This window comes from Lampetra planeri, unplaced genomic scaffold (genome assembly GCF_965212315.1).
Source record: "Lampetra planeri unplaced genomic scaffold, kcLamPlan1.2.h2 scaffold_716, whole genome shotgun sequence".
Classification (NCBI taxonomy): domain Eukaryota; kingdom Metazoa; phylum Chordata; class Hyperoartia; order Petromyzontiformes; family Petromyzontidae; genus Lampetra; species Lampetra planeri.
Genome location: NW_027615538.1, coordinates 10,899 through 28,547, shown reverse-complemented (window position 1 = coordinate 28,547; position 17,649 = coordinate 10,899). Strand labels below are relative to the sequence as shown.

Genomic DNA, 17,649 nt, shown 5'->3' with positions numbered 1-17,649 from the left:
AATGAATGAGTAAAGTGATATCCAATGTATCAGCTGAATATCTGTCTTCACACAAACGCGAAAGGACAGTTACATTTACTACTACTAATACTGTTATCCTAGAACAGAATGCAGGCTTGTGTCAAACACCTTGGCGTCGCGGTGTGGGGTCCTGGCTATGGGTGTGATGCCTCATGTGGACATGACTTGTGCATGGTGAGCTGCCTGGAAAGGTGCTGCCCACAGAGCTCCGGGATTCAGGGTAGGAGGACTGGCTCACTGAGCGCCCGTGGACATCTCTGCAGGGTACTGGGGAGCACACGACTTTGATATTAAACACCATACTGCTGCTCCATGTTCCATTTGCACGAATGTGTAGTCTTTTCTTTTATTTATTCTTAATATACAGTTTTTCTGGAATGCGGTTTTGACAGAACATTGGCAGAATTGATAATAAAGTTAACATTTGTTATTGTTGGGAGATCTTACAGACATTACAGACATCTGAATTGATCTGTTCAGTTAGATCTAAGTTCAATCATCTTGATTCCTGTCTGTCAAACACAGACTATTACAGTGTGGCTAATAGCCACATCAGCCTCCTACAGATGCACTCTGAAGACAATCAAAGCAGCTGGTGAGTGGTACAAACACAGAAGGCTTAATTGATGATGTTTGTCAATTTTGGTTCAGTCATGCATTACATGAAAATGACATATGTAATGTAATCAAGTATCTTACAGAGACTTTCTTCTTGATGTCCTAAATCAGCTGACGACAAAAACTTACCAGTGAGGAATGTTACCCTCCCACTGCTTGTGTCCAGTCGCAAGCGAGGAGGTCTGTCTGCAGTCAACACTGAGCTTTTCAAGCTCGGGACAAAGGTAGAACAGGTATCCTGGTCCCGATAGACCCTGTCGTGGGTGTAAACAACAGCCGATTTAGTTGGAGTGCAGCCCATCATTCCTGTGGTTGCTCCAGTCGGTCTTTATCAGACAACCCACAGGCAACTTGTGGTGGGCTGTGGCTGTTGGACAGGAGGGAGAGTCACACACCTCCACTGCAGTGGATCAGGACATTCTAGCGAATGCTTTGTGTGCTCCACTCTCACTCCGGTTATTATTGTATAATAACGCTGGATTCAAAATTTCTTCAAAAGATGAGTGTTGCTGTATTTACAAAAGAAACTTCTAGCTTTTCAAATAATGGTACTTGCATGTTTTCTGTAGGTTTACATTTTAATCCAACAATGTGATCAAATTAAGACACGAAAAAAATACAGGCCAGTCTTTAAAGATAAATGCAGTTTATTGTATTACTAGTCATTTTGTGAACAAAAATGTATTTAGCTTGCTCTTAATTCAAGGTAAAAATCCACAGGAAAGCAGAGACGTCCGTTAGTTGTGATGTGTGTGTTTAATCCGATTAAGTGTGAGAGGATCCCGTTTTCCCAGTGTCTTCAGATTTAACCCAAAGTCTAGTGCTCCACCAAGGCACGTTAATCCCCTCTTCAAACTGTTGCTGATTTGACGTACACCAGCTTGGAGTTCATGATCACAATGAGAAGCTCAACCTTTGTTGGAGGAAACGTACCCACACTACCCAAAGTCTTTGGGTGTCAATAAGTTTTCCTTTCACAACTTGACAGCTCCACCTCCTGGCAGCCTGAAATCAAGTGCTGGTGTCTGACAAGGTGTCCAGCATCATGTCACTTTCATACATGTCGCACTCCAGCGTTAAAGACAGCCGCAGTGGCGTTTCCAGCATCATTTTGTCCTGATTTGACACTGGTGTCTCTAAAGATGCCACACTGGTTTCTTCCACACGCTGTGTGCCTTTTAGGTCGCCAGGTTCTGAAGTGTTCAACATCTTTATCAGCGCTGGAGTGTTCAAGCCTCCACGCACCTTATCATCAATGTCAGTGCCTGAGTAGAGACAAATCAAATCATGTTAACTTTGACAATGTAAAAAAAAAACATCAGCTGAAATACAATTTAGTTTTGCATTTTACAAATTAACAAAACCTATATTTGTAGTTATACCATGGTCTTTGTGAATACTCTTTTGTGATTAGCTGACAGCTGTGCATTAAAGCAATGTAATGCATATAGTTCGGCTCAAAATGAATTTACCTAATATCCTTCCCAACACAGCCTGTTACATTGCCAAGATTAAACAACATTTCTTTCAGCTTGTATGTATGAATTTTGAGTGGTATGCGGCAGAAGAAAAGAAGTGGCGAAGAAAAAACTCATGTGAAAACCAGTACAAGGAGGTGACACTAGGACCCGATGCAAGTTAAGACTTATACAGTCCATTTGGAAAGTATTCACACTTCACCTTCCTCACATTTTGTTATGTTATAGCCTTTTTCCAAAATGGATCCATTCCTTTTTTGTGTCATCAAAGTACACACAATACCCAATAACGACAAAGCGAAAAATGATTTTTAGAAATCATTAGAAAGCAAAGGTATAAAAAAATATAAATTAAAAATGAAGTAAGTATTCACACCCTTTGCTATGACACTCATTAGTTCAGATGCATCCTGTTTTCACTGATCATCCTTGAGATGTTTCTACAATTTATTTGGAGACCAGCTGTAGTAAATTCTATTGATTGGAAAAATATCCGTAGCATTTAAGGTCCCGAAGAGCAAAGTGGTCTCCATCATTCATCAACGGAAAAAGTTTGGAACCACCAGGACTCTGGCTGTCCAGGCAAACTGAGCAATCAGAGGGGAAGGGCCTTGGTGACCAAGAACCCAATGGTCACTCTGACAGAGCTCCAGCGTTCCTCTGTGGAGATGGGAGAACCAAATCTGCAGCACTCCATTCAGGCCTTTATGTTAAGAGTGGCCCGACACAATCCTCTACTCATTAAAAGGCACATGACAGGCTTAAACCCAATTGAACATGTCTGGAAAGACCTGAAAATAGGTGTGCAGCGACACTCCTCATCTAACCTGACAGAGCTTGAGAGGATCTGCAGAGAAGAATGGAAGAAATACCCCAAATAATGGTGTGCCAAGCTTGTAGCGTCATACACAAGAAGACTTGAGGCTGTAATCACTGAGTAAAGGGTGTGAATACTTAAACACATGCGTTTTTTTCAATAAATTTGCAAAAAAATGCTAAAAATCCTTTTTCACGTACTGTGTGTAGATTGATGAGATAAAAAGGAATTCAATCGTTTTGGAAAAAGGTTGTTACATAAAATGTGAGGAAAATTGAAGGGGTGTGAATACTCTGAATGCCCTGTGTAACACATGAAAACATGAATTAATGATCCCATGTCTGTTTCTTTGGCAAATGACCATGGTATAAGCAGGTTAATCAATGTTAATCAATGAGGTGTGCGTTAAAAAGTTTTAGGCACTCTGTGTCAGGTGGTTCTTCACCCCTGTGCTGTGCCTTAAAACCATTTAATGCACACCTATGGACTGAAAAACCCTTAAAAACTAAAACAGCAACTTCTGTGACTTCTGTCACACTGTATCATACCTATGTAGGCATCAGTGTCACCGATGTACATTTCTATACAGTGACCAAGCATCGTCACAGAAAACGTATCATCCCTCTTCAGTCCAAGTGCCTGTTAAAGTGAAAGAGACTAAGGTAAGCATTTCTGGTACCATAGTTGTTCTGGTTATTTTCATGTCACATAGGATACAAAAGGAAAGTGAGACTTTACTGTATGAAAGTAGTCAATAGCACTCTCAAAGTCGCCCATTAGGCTGTGCACATATCCAATGGCCGCATAGGTGGAGGCATGCTGTGGGATCAACACCAGAGCCTGACGGTGGTACTCCAGAGCCTGGTCGTACTTTCTACACAATCACCACAATATGAAGAAGAATTACACATTTACAGCTGTAAATGATGGAAAAGATACTTTGCATCACCTATTGAGGTACAAAGTAAGGTTATGCTCGCACATAAAAATGAAAGGTTTCTTGTTAAAATATTTACTCACAGCCCCACGTCACTATTATACAGTCATACTATTAGGACTCGTGATGAATTGTTGTATTGTTTCAAGCAGTTGTTGAAAGGCACAGTCACCAGTAGGGGGATGGAATTAATTAGATGAGTATAAGCCTCTGAACAGTCCTCATTTAATCATCCACTCAGGCCTGAATCTATCCTCCATATGTTCCGAGCACTTTATGTCCTTACTCCATGTAGGCGGGGCATCAAGTGCACTCTCATTTCAGATCATTAACTCTAGCTGCAAAAGACACACTAAAAACAATAAAACTGGTTCAATACTCACTTTAATTTTCGACACACATGACCCAGGTTGTTTAACAAAGGCTCCCATTTGTCCACAGTTACCTTCAGAGGAAGTTTATATTTAGTCACACTTACATAAACAAGTTGAGCACATGATCCTTCTGAAATGTAATGACATTTATGTTACCTCGTTCCCTATGGCTTTGATCTTCTCCATTGCATCAAGAAACAACCTCTCTGCCGTCTTCCAGCTGAAACGAACAATTCTCAACATTTTAAACCATTATAAGTCAAATCTGAGCGCTCTTAATGCGAGGTTGCAGTTTCTGTTCCCAATCTTTCAAAGATGTGTGGAAACATCACTTTGTGTATCACCTGGGTTGTAGTAAACTAAATAAGACAGACTGTGTATGACATATGAGTGAGGTGGACTGAACAGTGTGTGTTAACGACTCACTCTCCATTCTGAAAGGCAACCACTGCTACCTCATGTATGACAAACGGGTCCTCTGGAGCAATACTAAGAGCCTGGCTGAAGAAACGTTCTGCCAGCTTGGAGTTGTTGGTCAGACCGTACTCCAGGCCGATGTAGAGCATCGGCAAGTGACACCTGGATGAGAAAGGGCAGGAGAAATCAAACACAACCAACCAAACACTGTCCCTTTATTTCAGATTGAAAAAGGTCACATTGAACTGAAAACTTGGGAGAATGTCTTTACTTTTCTGACAGAACTGCGTCATTACGCAGACGCATCTTTATTCCCACCTGCATTTGATTCAGAAATCAAAGCAAACACTGCAAATTTATGATTTGTGCATCGACAGTGAGGTTTTATTAGTGGCAGCTGGGAGCAGCTCAGCTGCAGGTTCTACTGCATCATTCCAGAGGAAGTTAAAGAGAATTTTGACACATTTGTCAGCCATGTGCCTACCCTTTCATCAGCTGAGCAGCAGTGAAGTAGGCAGCCATGGCTTGGTCATGCTCACTTTCCACTGCAAATGAGTGACCGTAGGCAATCCATGCAGGACCATACGTCCTTTCCAGGGTGGTGGATTTGCTGTAGAGGATAAATAATACCCATTGCGTGGCCCTGATTGAATTAAGAGGATAAACTGCCGCTCCTTCTATCAGTACAAGAACATACCTAAGGTAGCGTCGAGCATGTTCATTTTTATGGCCAACCATGAGATAGTAGCAGCCAACAGCAAACCAGGACACCTGGACACATATTTTTATGTATATGATTACCACAAACACAATTTCAGTTAACACAGATAGGTGACTGCCGCAGTAGCACTTACTGGGTTGTTTGGGTACAAGTCTACAAGTTTGTGTGAGAGGTAAAATAACTCTACAGGAAAGAAGAAAAAAAGCACATACGGTTAAATTTGACAAGTTCTAATCAACACATACAGAATCACTCCAAATCATACAGTGGCTATGGCTAGCATATATTTTACCATTTGCTTTTCCAAGCTCGACCAGAGTTCCTATGTGGACTGGTAAACAGTTGGCATGAAACGGATCTTTAACCATCACCCTGAGATACAAACAGACAGAGCTGAATGAAAGGGTTCTGTTTTGCTTAACACAGTGTTCTCTACTTCACACATGAATTTCATTTATGGATTTATAGGTTATCAAACACCAACAATAAACGGCATGCAGACACCTACATTGACGTGAGTTTGTAGCACATCTTGAAATCACAGTTATAATAATGCCTCTCTGCAAGAGACACCACTACATCCAAGTTATCCTGAAGACCAGTGACCATTTCTGGCACCACCAAATCACTGGGTTTGTTATACTGCAGGGGGAGAAAGAGAGAGTGCACCTGTGAGAATGATGGTGAAGCATCCAGAATGAGAAAGAGGGAAGTGAGATACTGTCATCATCAAAATAGACAGAGGACTCACATAAAGACAAAACAGACCAAAATGTCCCTGATGGGCCTTTCTTCAATTAAAAGCGCAATATGAATATCATCAGGGGTAAGGAAATACACAATGTCACATTTTGAAGTAAAACCCAATGTCTCTACCTTCTTTAACTTATTCTCAAATAGGAAATGCAACAGCTCCTCCTCTTCCTCAGTGCACTGCTGGCTCAGAGGAAGTGAGTCCAGGAAATCCTTCTCTATAGAAGAACAGACAAAATGCTTCTCAAAATTCTGTCAGAATAGCCAATGACTATATACAATACAGAAGTATAAATCTGAATCAGCAGCCACGGATCTGACCCACCTTCCTCAGCAGTCAACATGTGGTGCGACGTTAAAAGGTCAAAGGCTTCAAAGCAGTAAACATCCAGTTTCAAGGCCTCTTTGTAGCTGGAGGTGGCCAGCGGCCTGTTGTCCATAGCATCATAGATCTTACCACGCAGGAGGCAGATGGAGCTATTGATCTATGGTTCAGAGGGAGAATACAAAGAGGAGTGCATGACTTTAAATTATGTGAACACCTGAACAGTTTAAAAGCAGTTTAGGAACAAAATTCAGCACAGAGATGTCATGTTTCTCACCAGCTCAAAATAATTAGATTAAATATTTGCCCATCTTAGCTTGTTGTATAGTTAATATGTTTTGATAATTATTTCCGATACAACTTATGCTGTATTATAATGACAGATATGCAGACATACAGAAGCAGGGGACATGTCCCAGTCCTTGGTTGACTCTGGTGTTCCACTCTCTTCCTTTCCACTCTTCTCCAGCAGTTTCTTACAAGCTGGCTCTTCTACATCCAGGATGTCCAGAGCCTGCTGAAACTCTTTAGCAGCATACTAATGCAAACAGATATAAATATGTCATCACTTAACAAGAAACACCTTTGTAGAAGTATGTGCTTAGCAAGTTACTTACATGGCACCTTGCAGCTAGATACTGACAAGCTCCATACGTCTGCGTAACAGAGGACAAGTGTGGCGTCAGATAAGGGACTGACATAGGAAGGATTATATTTCAGAATCTAGGAATAAACCTTCATAAATCCCTTTTTGTCTGTCAAAAACCTACTACTTAGTACTCTATGGTGATACAGTTATGTGAACATATCAATAAAACAAGCATTCACATTCACTACAGACAAAGGCGCTCATCCAGACTCATCCAGCTCTGCTGTAACAAACAACACTAGAGGAAATCATTCCTGCCCTTCACCATCACACTGTACAATAGGTCAAGTCTGTGTAACAGAAACACTTACTGCACCTTGTAATTAAACTGTGGATAATATTTTGGATCTATTCATCACTGCTGATTATACATACTCTGTATGTACAGTATGTACATGTATATTATAAGAAACTGCACTACATTTGCACAACTACACATCTGTATAGTTCCCATTTTTACTTTTTACATTTACTGGAAATACCTTATCAAGTTTTCGTGAGCGGAGTGCATGGGATGCTCTGTGGTACTGTGAGGTCAGGTAAAGGCACTGTGCCAGCCAGTAGATATCCTGGGGATCCTCTACATGACAAAAAGAGGTCAGTTTGTTTATTCTGAAAACTGACTGTTTGTCAGCCCACAACAGCTCAAATGTTGTCCTGCGTCTCTTATCCCCCACATATGAGGACAACAAGTTCATCTGCTATTGTGCGTATAATAAATATCACAAAATGAGATCAAGTATCCACATATGACACAGCTGAGGTTACACCGTCGACCCACAAACAACACAACCGTCACTCACTCACCGTGAGACAGGGACGCTATCTTGTCGGCCCAAAACAGAGCACTTTGATACTGCTGCTGTAAACACACCCAGATAAGGTAAGAGTCACCCAAATACACATTTATATGGATTTACTGAGAGACAGGCGGTCTTAGTCTGACGTAAACCGGACAGACAAACTATGAGAGTTTGTTACAGCTGACACACGGTTTGTTCGCAGGCTAGCATTAGCGAGCAACAGAGAAAGTCAAGATAGAAATTACATGCTACCTGGTCAATGTACTGCCGCACTCGCTTTCGAAGTCTGTCGAGATTCATTTTGATATCAGTAAATGGACACACTATGGACGAAAAGCGCAATATGTCATTATTTGAAACAAAAAGGCGGTTACAAAGTGTACACTTGTAGTAAGCTAGCTTGCTCGCTGCATAAAATCAAACCCGCGGCTTCTTCTGCAACGAGTGTTCTGCTAAAACTGGACCGTAAGGAAACTCAAATGGAAACATGGTTCCACATCTCTACATCGGGTGTGTTGCTCTTTCGCAAACATATTAAATATTCATACATTCATCAATTACATTTTATTTATTTTTATATTTAGTGTTTATCAAATAATTAACGAAAATATTGAGCATCCTTCCGTTTGTGAATGTTGTATAATAAAGAGTTATCTTAATAAAAATAATCTCATAGACTGTAGAGTCAACACTGGTGCATTTTATCAATAGAACGATAGATATGGAGCCCATGTGACACAGTGATTGAGAGAAGTTTGACTTCTTTGTCCAGAATGCTAATAGATATTGCACCATGTCCATGGTCGTTGTTTGCACTTATATCAGGAAGCTATGCAACAATGGAGGACACTATGGAAAGATAAAGTTGTCTGTTAAATGTAAACAACAACAACAAAAAAAAATAAAAAATAAAATAAAGTAGTAATAATAATAATACATTCAATATATATTATGACTCAAAGACTGTTTACATAACATGGATGTGTCTTATTTAATAAGTTCAATGCCACCAGTCACATTTTCACAGGATTTGCCAATTTGACAATAATGAGAAACACAGAAGCTCATCAGTCTTATAGTTTAAGTTATTAACTAATTCTTTTATCACATTCATTTTGAAAAAACAGAATGCACATGTGTCTTTTTTTTGTAATCAGATGTGTATTCCTGCTTTTGTTTTGTCACTGGTCTTGTTGGCAGAATTGTATGATTTCCTCAGCGCTTATATTTATCTTTTATCACAGTTAGTTACACTCCTCTTGTTGGGGGGTTCCTTTCCCTAGAATTGACACACAGAATGAAAGATTAGTATGTATGATCCAAGTCAGGAGGTGCGCTCTATGATTTTGATTTAAAAGAGTGCGAGTGACAGAATGAGTTCTTAGTGACCTTTTGCTGATTTGATCTTCCTCGTGGGTAGCGTGCGATGGCGTCCATCACCTTCAGAGTTGTGAGCCAGTCCTCATGCCAGCTCCTCACAGTGTAATGAGGCCTGCACTGGCTCAGGCGGAACAGGATCATTTGATTCTCCTTAGTGATACGCAACAACTCTTTCTGTCGCTTTTCCTCACCAAAGCTACCATGCAAAGAAAAGAAAAAGAAAAATATTTGGTTTCAAGGGCCTCCTTATTCTTCTGCAATACAGCATTTGCAGTTTCCCCATGTCATCCATTTACCTTTTCCTTTCATAGTTATTCCTGTTGTCTACCCTCCTTGTTGTCCTCATGATTTTATCCATCAGCATAACATTTTCCTCCTGAATCTTCCTTATCCACTCTTCTTGAACCTTAATGGAATCAAAGCGCAATGTGTGAGTGCACATACTTTAATTAGTATTTTATCACTTTTGTACCTGCTGTTGTAAAACATTGCAATCATTCATATTCATTATACTTATACTGAACTTATACTGATGTGATGACAGTTAAAACACTGCAGTGTTGGATTCATGCATGGATGCTGCTGTGTGTTTAGTTGTTTAAATGAGGGATCATGAACAACCTTCCGTTTTGTTAGCATCAGATGATGGTAGGTCTTTGGTGGGGATGTGTCTACAGTTGGTTGAGCTGACCTAATCTTGGGAGACACATCATGTTTGTATAAGACACTGAATAGAACTCAAGTTGAACATACAAAAACTGTGTCAAAATGTGCATTCAGCTGCTCTGTAATACAAAAATATATGTATATAATAAAGTCATGTCCTAACCTTTCTTAGGTGTAAGTCATATGACGACTGATCCCATCTCTGAAGAAGATATTTGTTACTGCTTGGAAGCAGGGGTTGCTGTGCCCGATGCAGCATCACAGTCTGCAAGACAAGATGGCGAGAAGCTCACAAAAGAAAAATCATGGTCAAGTGGACAATTGGCTAGTTTTAACACCTCTCAGGTCTCTCTGACTCACCTCTCTGTTTGTTGCCATCCTGATGTTTCAGTATCACTAGCCTTTATGTGGCCAAGAATGTGTGCAAACACTAACCATCCAGATTGGCTAGAGCTCAGAGACCCTGGTTTGTTTTCTGCCAGTCATACATTGTTGCCATGACAGCATGTGGAGAGAGCAGAGATGAATGGTTTCAATTTCTATCAAGGAACACACACAGGCAAAGAGAAAGGCTAATTAGCAGTCACTGAAGGCGCTGAACAGCGAAATGAACTGCTGTGACACAGTTTCATGCAGTGGTTTGCCATTTCTTGGGCCTTGAACACACTTGCAGTCAATGTCCAGTCAGTGTGAAGGTTGATAGAGGAAAATGAAATAAATTACTTAATAATGAGACAAAAGAAGGGATTAAATCTAAGGTGTGTCAGTTCCCTGACTGTTCTTTGGAGCGTTGGAGATGGTTCCCTGGAAACAACAGACACAATACTGCAAACAGTTTGCACAAGCAATCACACACACACACACACACACACACACACACACACACACACACACACACACACACACACCACACACACACACACGCACACACACACACAACTTAAATTTGCTGTACACCAAATATCAGTATTGCATGTTTTAGTATCAGTACCATTTATGATACACACGATCAAAATGTATTTTTTGAATGAATCTCATTGATATGACTCCATGAATGAACATCTATGTTACAATGTTACAACACTGCCCCCTACTGACATGACTCAGAACACAATTGTCATACTGTACCCTTTCACCAATTACAGCACAGAGATTGCCACAATTTCCTTGCACTGTTTGGGGGCTGTGGAAGTCAGAGAGCAGTATGTTTTGTGTCTGTTGTTTATTATTGTGATGTATGTTTTGAGTTACTTTCTTGTGTTTGTGTTGGGACCACCTTGAAAACAATATGCTGCATCTCTTTTTTTTTTTTTTTGAAACATGTTTTTTATTATTTCACACTTAGAGACAGTTCTGTTGGGTGGGTTACAGTGGTTCCCTGGTATATGGTACCTACATATATATGCCAATACAGAGTCATTCACACACACTATTATATTATTCAGTCACAGCTATACAATTGTCTCAATTCTTTCCCAGTTGTTCCTATGAGCTTGTGGTAAAAAAAAAAAAGACGTTCCCATAGCCCTCTCTCGTCCTCACTGTCACTGACTCTCGCCAACATCTGTTCATACGATGCAACTTCTGCCATTTTTCAATCCACCCTTTATAGTCCGGTGGGGATGTATTCTTCCATACCCTGAGGATAATCCGGGCTGCCGTAACCGTCCCGACCTTTATGACTGCCAAATATTGTTTTGACACTCCCATTACTTGTGATTGGTCGCCCAGTAAGCACAATCTTGGAGTGACTGGGATCTCAAGCTCCAGAGCCTTCCCTAGATGTTCTAATACTTTTACCCAAAATGGTTGTATCAGACTACATTCCCATAGAACATGTAGGAAAGTCCCTGCCTGTGTACCACATTTCCAACACAGATTATCAGGTAATAAACCCATCCTATGGAGTCTAGAGGGGGTGAAGTAGAACCTGTGTATTATCTTATATTGAGTAAACTTTCCTCTAGCCTTCCTGATGTATTTTCCTGAGTTTCCGATTATTCCCTTCCACTCCAACTCACTCAGTTCACAATCCAAGTCTCTCTGCCAAATAGTCTTCAGAGTCCGGCAGATATCCTTATTTAGCCTGCTAAAGTTTCGATAAAACACTGCTGCTGTATGTCCTGTCTCTGATAAGTCCAGAAAGTCCCTCACTGGGTTCGTCTCATCTGCAAATTGCCCTTTTCTAATACAGTGTTTAATTTGAATGTATTTCCAAAAGTTGCCCTTTTCTTCTAGGTCATACCTTTGCAGTAATTCTGAAAATGATATAAATTCTCCATTCACAATTAAATCACTTATTTTGCAGATAATATATGTATAATATATGTATAAATATAAATATGCTGCATCTCAAGCGGCTCTCCTTAATAAAGTGAAATTGAAACCATGTCCACTGCTATTTTAATAATTTGTTCTAAAGGATCAATTTTTTAAAACGAATGAACCAAGATTATACTTATTGGGCGATCAAACACAAACAATGGGAGTGTCAAAACATGATTTGGCAGTTATAAATGTCGGGATGGTCACAGCAGCCCGAAATATCCTTCGGTTATGGCAAAGTTCATCCCCACCAGACTATAAAAATGGACTGAAAATATGACAGAAATAGCATCATATGAACAGATGTTGGTGAGAATTATAATGATGGGGAGTAGGGAGGGGGTCATGGGACCATTTCTTCACTATGAGCCTGTAAGAACAACTTGATATGAGTGGAGGAGATGGTATAGCTGTGACTAAACATTATGTGATTTCCTCTGTACTGCCATGTACCCCACCCAACAGAACTGTCTCAAAGTGTAAAATAAAAAGAAATAAAAACTTTTAAAAAATACAAATGAATTCAATATTTTTGTACGTTATAACTTTAGCTATAACTATAACTAAAAAAAACCCTGTGTAACCAACCATCAGCCTTCAAGTAATGTTTGAACAAATACATGTGCACATACAATGCAAAATACTACAGATGACATAGAAAGTATCAATCAACTGCTCCTCAGAGTGCAGTCATGTCCCCAAGCATATAAGAACCCTCATAAATGAGTTATAGCTAATAAAACGTTTCCAGTCCAATTTCTTACTTTGTTATACAGGAGACACGTTAATGGAGCAGATGGCGGCTGGCGGGGTGATAAAATAAGGCGACTTTGTTTCATTTTCTTCCCTTTCTTTTACTTTTCATCATTTACACAGTGTTAAAAGAACCAACAAGCCCTTAGGTGTCACCATCAGAGAGATAATGATGCACTTAAGGTAATGAAGCTTGTTTTCATGTCCTGTTCAGAATGGCAGCGGACACTACGGGTTCCATTGAAGTCCCACAGTGGATCTTTCATTACGCTGGTGTGGGAATAAAATGTCTCTTTGGGAGCCATAGCATGGCTGCATGCACGTATAAAGGACCATGGGAAATGCATGACAACATGTTTGCATGAAATTTCCAGCATCTGGGATTTGGCTTTGTCAATCCTATTTCCGTCATCACATTGTTTCTAAGGTGAAGATATACTGTCTAAGGATACTTACTAAGGTACTGCAGTGTGCATATTATTTCAAATTATCGGTTGTACATAGTAACCTTATAAATTATGCTCCAAAAATGTCAATACAAATATAAATGTAAGTTTGATGTGCATTAGTTATTCCTCGACATGTTTTCTGCAATGACCTAAAAGCAGATTTACAGGTCATATGTGTTTGTGTATGTGTATTTACATGAAAACATTACTACTTAACCAAATGTGTGATTCTCTCTAAACAAATTAATATATGTAACTAGATTTCTGATCTACAGCCAGAGAACGTTGGCCACTCTCACTTTGCAGAGATTTGAGACTGAGAGATCAGTAGGAGTTGGTACATTTCCCCCAGGTCAGGATGCAGTGATGGAAAGTGACTAAGGAAACACGTCCCAAGAGGGTTCCTGTTTAGAGTTACCAGGATGTGAATACCTTTTTGTCGGGACTAGTGATCAGACACCTGCAATCAAGATGATTTGTTTGTGTTTATTAAATATGGCCAAAATAACAACTTAATTGCATACATATTACAGTATGTGCTACAGGTGAGTTTGACCTTTTGAGATCCTCCCTCCTCTCTCTGTTCACCCTATTAGCAAGACAAATTTAGATGGTAGATTTAAACATTAAGATGCTCAGCCCTGCTTTTATTCTTTTAGCAGTGTGTTCCATGTTGGACGAATGTAGTTTAGTCAGTTGTGAGAACATCCAATAGTCTCAATCCAGCCAGTGTGAAGGTGGTAGAGATCAGAAGTATTTTCAGGTTTGTACTGTTTTGTGGGTTTCACAAAGAGATTTTATGCCAGAAACATCCACTATGCTTAATTATTTTAGGTAATTATAATGTCACAACAAAGATTTGTTGGGATGTATTTTCTTCAGTTGAATCGAAATGTATCCGTTTTAGACCAAGACGATTCAGAAAAAATGGAATGTGGAGCTAACAGGAGGTCTGCACATACAAAAATCAGCCCTCATTGATGGAATCAGTGTGACAAAAACAAAACATTAGTGATCTTCGGCCCTTCTTTGGGAGTTTACCTTATCTACCACTCTTAGATAAATAATTTTAAAACATCAGAAAATGAGGAAAACACACATTTCTGTGTTATTATCGCCTATCCTGGTCCAAAATAACTCAAGACAGTAGATTTTCATTCATTCATCCATTCACTCACTCACAAGTTCCCCTGGTAAAAAACAGCAGATAAGTCGACCCTAACAAAATGTGAAAGCCCTTCTTACCTGATATATTGAATGTAGTTTTAAAGTCAACACAATTTTCAACTAATGGATAGTAGAATAGGTAACGACTCTGAGGCTAGGTACTCTCAGTCCTGCCGCTCCATTAATGCTGCTGCGCTACATACCGAGGAATGGATGCTTTGACTCGGAAATAGGCTTTATCCCTCTGAAAGTGCCTCTTTTGATGATAGTTTGGCGCATACAAGCTGCACTTCCTGCTGGATGCAGGAAGTTTGCCCCATTTTAATGCTCAACCCATACAGGACTATATCCCAGATAGATCGGTGCGATAAAAGGGTATAAATAATGGAAGATGCCGTCTTTATAAGTTAAAACAGACTGGCAGTGACGTTACATAACCATGGAATGGGTTATGAGGATAACAAATTAGCTGGCTGCAGTAACATGCGAGACTCACTGTGGTAAGATGAAGCAAGCGCAGAGTCACTGACCACAAATGTTTTGCGTCCCTTTGACAATTTCAGCTTGCCTTAACATCTCAGCTTTTAGGATACTGACAAGTTGCTATCTTGTGTTTTAGTGCAAAGGCATTAAAGACTTTTAGTCTCAGTTATTATGTCTCTGACATGAAATCCATAGTTTTTAACTTCTTCATCTCCTTTTTAAAGGAGATTTTTGAGAACCTTCACATGTTAATCACATCTTTTATGGGGATACTGTATGTACAACATCAAACTCCAGTTTTGATGTATACAGGATATATATTCAGATTCAATCAGAATGAATTGGGCAGCATTATTAAGTTTAGGAATGGCTATGAAGTTTCAATTTGGTATAAATGAAGGTATTTTGCCAGAAGAAAAAAAAGACAATTTAAAATAGAAAACAATTGTGTTGCCTGGAAAAGAAACCTGAACATTAACATTAGACTTGTTAGCCATTGTGCTAATAGTAGCTATAATTAGATGGTTTACTGGTTATACTGAAATATTAGTGTTTCTACTACTACTGTAGTACTAGCTACTGTATATGTTCAGGAGTTGGAAGAATATGTGCATACACAACTGGTAGAAGTAAAAAAAAGTCATTTTCATCATTATATGGGCCAAAATAAATCTGCTAACTAATTTACTTCATACTTCTCAAGTTCACTCAACAAATTCAAGTCACAAGAATATTAAAAACAGCACCCTCTAGTGTGAAAAAAGAAGTTCTTGAGAAAACATGCATCTCATGTCTGAAACTAGAATGTAACAGTATTACATACAAGATATTTTTCTTCATGCTTTTACAGTCACCACAACAGCAGATGCAGTATAAAGTCAACGACTGGAGACCGTTAACACGATGGTTCACGTCATGTACATCAGTGGCAAAAAGAGGAAGTAAAATAGCCCAATTATTGATTATCCTGTTGTCCCTGCAGGAACTAATCAATTGCATGACCACACATTGCTGTATGTTTGGATACAACCTCATGGGCATGGCTTTGTAATGACACAGTTGCAAGCATGTAAAGTGCATCTCTTTTGCAGCTGTTCAACTCTGCAGATGTTCAACCTGTAAATCAGTAGAGAGGCCTCAGGCTGACACAGACTGAAACAAATATGTTTATGACAATTCACACTGGACAGGAAGTGGAGAGATGATTATGTCTTTCAGGCCATGTGATCCATTGAGACATAAGTAGCCACAGGGAGGTTTGTGTGTGCCAGCCCTCAGTGATCCTGGTCTGCTCATTACTAATACCTAATCACTACCCAGACATTCCTCCTCATGTGTCCTTTGACCACACAGTGAAGGCACCTTCTACCTTGCCCAAAGAAAAAAAAAGAGAAAATAGAAGAGCATCAGTTGATATGTACCAAAATGCCTTGTATTGTACTGAAAGTAAGACAGCATGGAAACTGTGTGCACAAAGAAGTCCATTATGTCACAGAATTAAATGAAATAGACTTTGACACTTGGTGGGTGAGGGTGAGGACAACACAGTCAGAGAGCAAAAATAAGGCACTTGATGGACAAACTGTCTGTGGACAGTGGTGGGCTGTCAGGGCCTTCAAGACCTTCTCTGCTGGCCTAAAAATTATCTGAATAACAGACTTATGTTAATTATAATTTCCATGAATACAGATTAAATCATTCCAAATGGTCCGTTCCTTTCCTTTCATAGTTTTCCCCCTAGTTGTGCTGCTTCCAAACGTGTAGGCCTGGAGGCCTTCGTTGTCAGTTCTACATGCCCTGTAGCACAAAGTAAGTGTCAAACTGACAACCAATCAGATTGTGAGTTGAGGACACCACGGCCATCTCGCAGGTGTATGGTGATGTCATCATATACACACCCTTTGATTGGATAGTCATTTACATTTGTCAGTTACATTTTTCTGTTATGCGTCCAAGGAGCGGTTGTAATGTTGTGGCTTCCGCGCATGAACCTTGTAGATGTCTGCTTTGAGTCCGCACGGACCTCTGTGGAGTCTGCCCAATTGTGCCTGGGCCTTTACCAGCAACAGTGGTTTTTCAAACTTTTGGGGAAACAAGAGTGGATCTACAGCTGAGTGTCCAGGTGCGCAGGGAAACGGGACTCCACAAAGAGAAGGTGAAGAACAACAGGGAAATGTTAAAAACAGTTTTATGTGCGTTGTAGGAGTATGAAATTTGTGAACCCCGTGTTTGTTTCTTCAAGGCATTTATTTTGGCTATTCGAGTTATCAATATGTGATGTAGCAGCCCTTTATACTGCATTTCTAAATAACAAGATGGTAACGACGTCACCTGACTACTAGCATGTCAGGTGATGTTTTGAGAAAGTTGTAATTCTTTAATTCTTTTAAGTTTGTCTGTCTTTGGACAGATTAGGTCACAACATTGTAATCACAACACAAAATGCTGTCACAAACTTAGCAGGTCTGCAGCTGTGATGAAACTGGTGAAATTATATCAGGGGTGCCCAAACT

General features: G+C 39.8%; 2 protein-coding genes across 2 annotated transcripts; both read right to left on the bottom strand.

The window, feature by feature from the left end:
- Positions 1–1,650: 1,650 nt before the first annotated feature.
- Positions 1,651–8,213, bottom strand: CDC16 (cell division cycle 16). Its single transcript, XM_078624295.1, has 18 exons — positions 8,166–8,213; positions 7,918–7,972; positions 7,593–7,690; positions 7,079–7,117; positions 6,859–6,999; positions 6,462–6,621; positions 6,260–6,354; positions 5,892–6,025; positions 5,676–5,755; positions 5,517–5,566; positions 5,360–5,433; positions 5,147–5,272; positions 4,672–4,824; positions 4,402–4,465; positions 4,255–4,316; positions 3,673–3,808; positions 3,483–3,573; positions 1,651–1,904 (listed from the first exon to the last, which is right to left on the bottom strand). The coding sequence occupies exons 1-18, from the start codon at positions 8,211–8,213 to the stop codon at positions 1,651–1,653; spliced, it is 1,860 nt and encodes a 619-aa protein (XP_078480421.1).
- Positions 8,214–9,251: 1,038 nt separating this feature from the next.
- Positions 9,252–10,337, bottom strand: CFAP97D2 (CFAP97 domain containing 2). Its single transcript, XM_078624296.1, has 5 exons — positions 10,320–10,337; positions 10,123–10,224; positions 9,915–9,989; positions 9,590–9,699; positions 9,252–9,489 (listed from the first exon to the last, which is right to left on the bottom strand). Exons 1-5 carry the CDS (start codon positions 10,335–10,337, stop codon positions 9,252–9,254), a joined length of 543 nt encoding a protein of 180 aa, XP_078480422.1.
- Between the last annotated feature and the right edge of the window lie 7,312 nt (positions 10,338–17,649).

Coding starts and splice junctions, on each gene's coding strand:
- CDC16 (XM_078624295.1), bottom strand. CDS start 8,213: ATGAATCTCGACAGACTTCGAAAGCGAGTGCGGCAGTACATTGACCAG. Junction 6,622..6,858: donor GGGACATGTCCCCTGCTTCT/GTATGTCTGCAT, acceptor TCTGAACCATAG/ATCAATAGCTCCATCTGCCT. Junction 4,466..4,671: donor GTTGCCTTTCAGAATGGAGA/GTGAGTCGTTAA, acceptor TGTTCGTTTCAG/CTGGAAGACGGCAGAGAGGT.
- CFAP97D2 (XM_078624296.1), bottom strand. Junction 9,990..10,122: donor ATGACTTACACCTAAGAAAG/GTTAGGACATGA, acceptor GTGTCTCCCAAG/ATTAGGTCAGCTCAACCAAC. Junction 9,700..9,914: donor TGATGCTAACAAAACGGAAG/GTTGTTCATGAT, acceptor GATTCCATTAAG/GTTCAAGAAGAGTGGATAAG.